The 2,652-nt window shown below is 55.0% G+C and overlaps 1 protein-coding gene across 1 annotated transcript; it reads right to left on the reverse strand.

The window, feature by feature from the left end:
* Positions 1–508: 508 nt before the first annotated feature.
* Positions 509–1,742, reverse strand: LOC130907186 (uncharacterized). The gene is made up of 3 exons (XM_057821987.1): positions 1,620–1,742; positions 779–1,563; positions 509–706 (listed from the first exon to the last, which is right to left on the reverse strand). Exons 1-2 carry the CDS (start codon positions 1,629–1,631, stop codon positions 931–933), a joined length of 645 nt encoding a protein of 214 aa, XP_057677970.1. The 5' UTR covers positions 1,632–1,742; the 3' UTR covers positions 509–706; positions 779–930.
* Positions 1,743–2,652: the final 910 nt, after the last annotated feature.

The raw sequence follows: 2,652 nt of genomic DNA on the forward strand, positions 1-2,652 counted from the left end.
CTATGTGTGAATATGTACTATACTCTATATAGGTTATTGTATACGTGTATTGCATTTTTGCATCGGGAAAAAATGCTTTTAGTTTTTCTTGTACTTTTACTTGAGTAATTTTTTTTCTTACATATACATAAGGGGCCGTGGAGCAGTTGGTAGCTGGAGCTGTCCTTGGACCGAAGGGTCAGTGGTTTGATTCCCGGCTACGACTACTCACTGTCGAAGTGCCCTTGGGCAAGGCACTGAACCCTGATTTGCCTCCAATGGGTTGACAGCACCTTGCATGGCAGCAGCCCCATTGGTGTGCGAATGTGTGCGTGAACGGGTAAATGTGTGCTAATGTAAAGCACTTTGGGCATTGGTAACCATGCAGATAAATGCGCTATATAAGTACTGTCCATTTACCATTAATTTTTCGCACCTTTAACTGTATTTAAGTCCAAAAAAATATATAAGTGCGTACTTCATCCACCACTATGTAGAGGTCATTATATTCTTCACTGTTAAGGTGCGAGAGCAATAGGGGATCCCAGAGTGGACACACAGTGGTAAAAAATGAGCAATCGTTTATTGTAGGTCACAAGGCTGTCTTGGGTGTAGATTGCTGGGAGCGGAGCAGGGGAGCTGACGTGGGAGCTCGGAAGGAGGCAGGCGTGGAAGCTCGGAAGGAGGCAGGCGTAGAATCCGACAAGGAGCGCGCAGAGAACAGGACCTGGGGCAAGAGCAAAGTAGTCGTGAGCCGGGAATCAATGATATCATATAAGGAATGCGAGAAGCAACTGACGGCGAAACCAGACGAGTTGATCGGGCGACGAGGTGGAGCGTCTGCTGGGCTTTTAAAGCTGGCTGATGTTCATTGCTCTCAGCTGTGGCCGCTCCACTCGTCTGACCTGCAATCAGCTAAAAACATGCACACCTGCTGGAGGTGGGCATGTCTCAGAAGGAGGGGGAAGAGGACCTAACAGGACCCCCCCCCCTACGGGCGACACCAGGCGCCCGACGGAGACGCCCAGGATGGGCACGGTGGAAGTCCCGGATGAGCGCCCGCGACAGCACCCACCGGGCAGGGATCCAGGACCGCTCCTCCGGGCCATAGCCCTCCCAGTCAACTAGGTACTGGAGCCCACGGCCACGGCGGCGGACATCCAGAAGCCGCTCCACCCGGAAGGCTGGACCCCCGTCGACCGACAGAGGCGGCGGAGGGGGCGGAACAGGGGGGGCCAAGGGACTAGTGGAGACCGGTTTCACGAGGGAGACATGGAACGTGGGGTGGACCCGGTAATGTGCAGGGAGCCGGAGACGCACTGCGTTGGGGTTTACCACCTTCGTGATCTCAAAGGGCCCAACGAACCGGGGGGTGAGCTTCACAGACCCTGTCTTCAAGGGCAAGGACTTGGAAGAGAGCCACACCTTTTGGCCGACAGTGTAAATCGGTGCGGGCGAGCGGCGACGATCGGACTGGGTACGGGACCTCTCAGAGGCGCGGAGGAGAGCGGCGCGCGCTTGTTCCCAGACTCTGGAGCAACGGTCGATGTGGCCTTGGACAGACGGGACGGCTATCTCACTTTCCTGGGAGGGGAACAACGGGGGTTGGTAACCCAAAGAACACATAAAAGGTGACATACCCGATGAGGCATTCGGCAGGACGTTGTGCGCGTATTCAATCCAGGGCAACTGGTCACTCCAAGTGTTGGGGTGAGCTTGAGTGGTGCACCGGAGGGCCGCCTCGAGTTGCTGGTTTGCACGCTCACACTGACCATTTGTCTGTGGGTGGTAACCGGAGGAGAGGCTCACTCCCACGCCTAGCGCCGCACAGAAAGCCCTCCAGACCTGAGAAGTAAACTGGGGCCCCCTGTCGGAGACTATATCTGACGGGATGCCGTGCAAACGGAAGACATGGTTAGTAAGCAGGGTTGTAGTTTCCATGGCTGAGGGAAGTTTGCGAAGGGGAATGAAATGAGCGGCTTTGGAGAATCTGTCGACAATAGTGAGAATTACAGTATTACCTTTGGAGGGGGGCAAACCGGTGACGAAATCCAGGGCTATGTGGGACCAGGGTCGGCTTGGGACAGGTAGTGGGCGAAGGAGTCCAGAGCTGGGCTTGGTGGACGTTTTGCTGCGCGCACATACTGTACAGGCTAGGACATAGGATCTAGTATCTTCTGGCATGGATGGCCACCAGAACCGCTGGCGTAGGACAGCCAATGTCCTACGGATGCCGGGGTGACAGAACAGCCGGGATGAGTGAGCCCACTCCAAGACCTGGGAACGGAGACTCTGGGGCACAAACAGGTTAGACTGGGGACCGGCTCGAGGATCTGGGTGCTCAGCATGGGAATCCTTTACTTTGCGCTCTATCTCCCATTCCACGGAGGCCAGGAAGCGGGTTTGAGGAAGAATCGGCGCGGGTTCTTCCTTAGGTTCAATGGTTTGAAATTGGCGTGACAAGGCGTCGGGTTTTGTGTTTTTGGAGCCTGGGATGTAAGAGAGCACAAAGTCAAAACGGCAGAAAAACAAAGCCCACCTGGCCTGTCGTGGATTTAGTCTCCTAGCCGCCTTGAGGTACTCCAGGTTCTTATGGTCAGTGAGTACGAGGAATGGCTCTGGTGTGCCTTCCAGGTGGTGACGCCATTCTTCCAGAGCCAGTTTTACTGCTAG

Source organism: Corythoichthys intestinalis, chromosome 19, assembly GCF_030265065.1.
Source record: "Corythoichthys intestinalis isolate RoL2023-P3 chromosome 19, ASM3026506v1, whole genome shotgun sequence".
NCBI lineage: Eukaryota > Metazoa > Chordata > Actinopteri > Syngnathiformes > Syngnathidae > Corythoichthys > Corythoichthys intestinalis.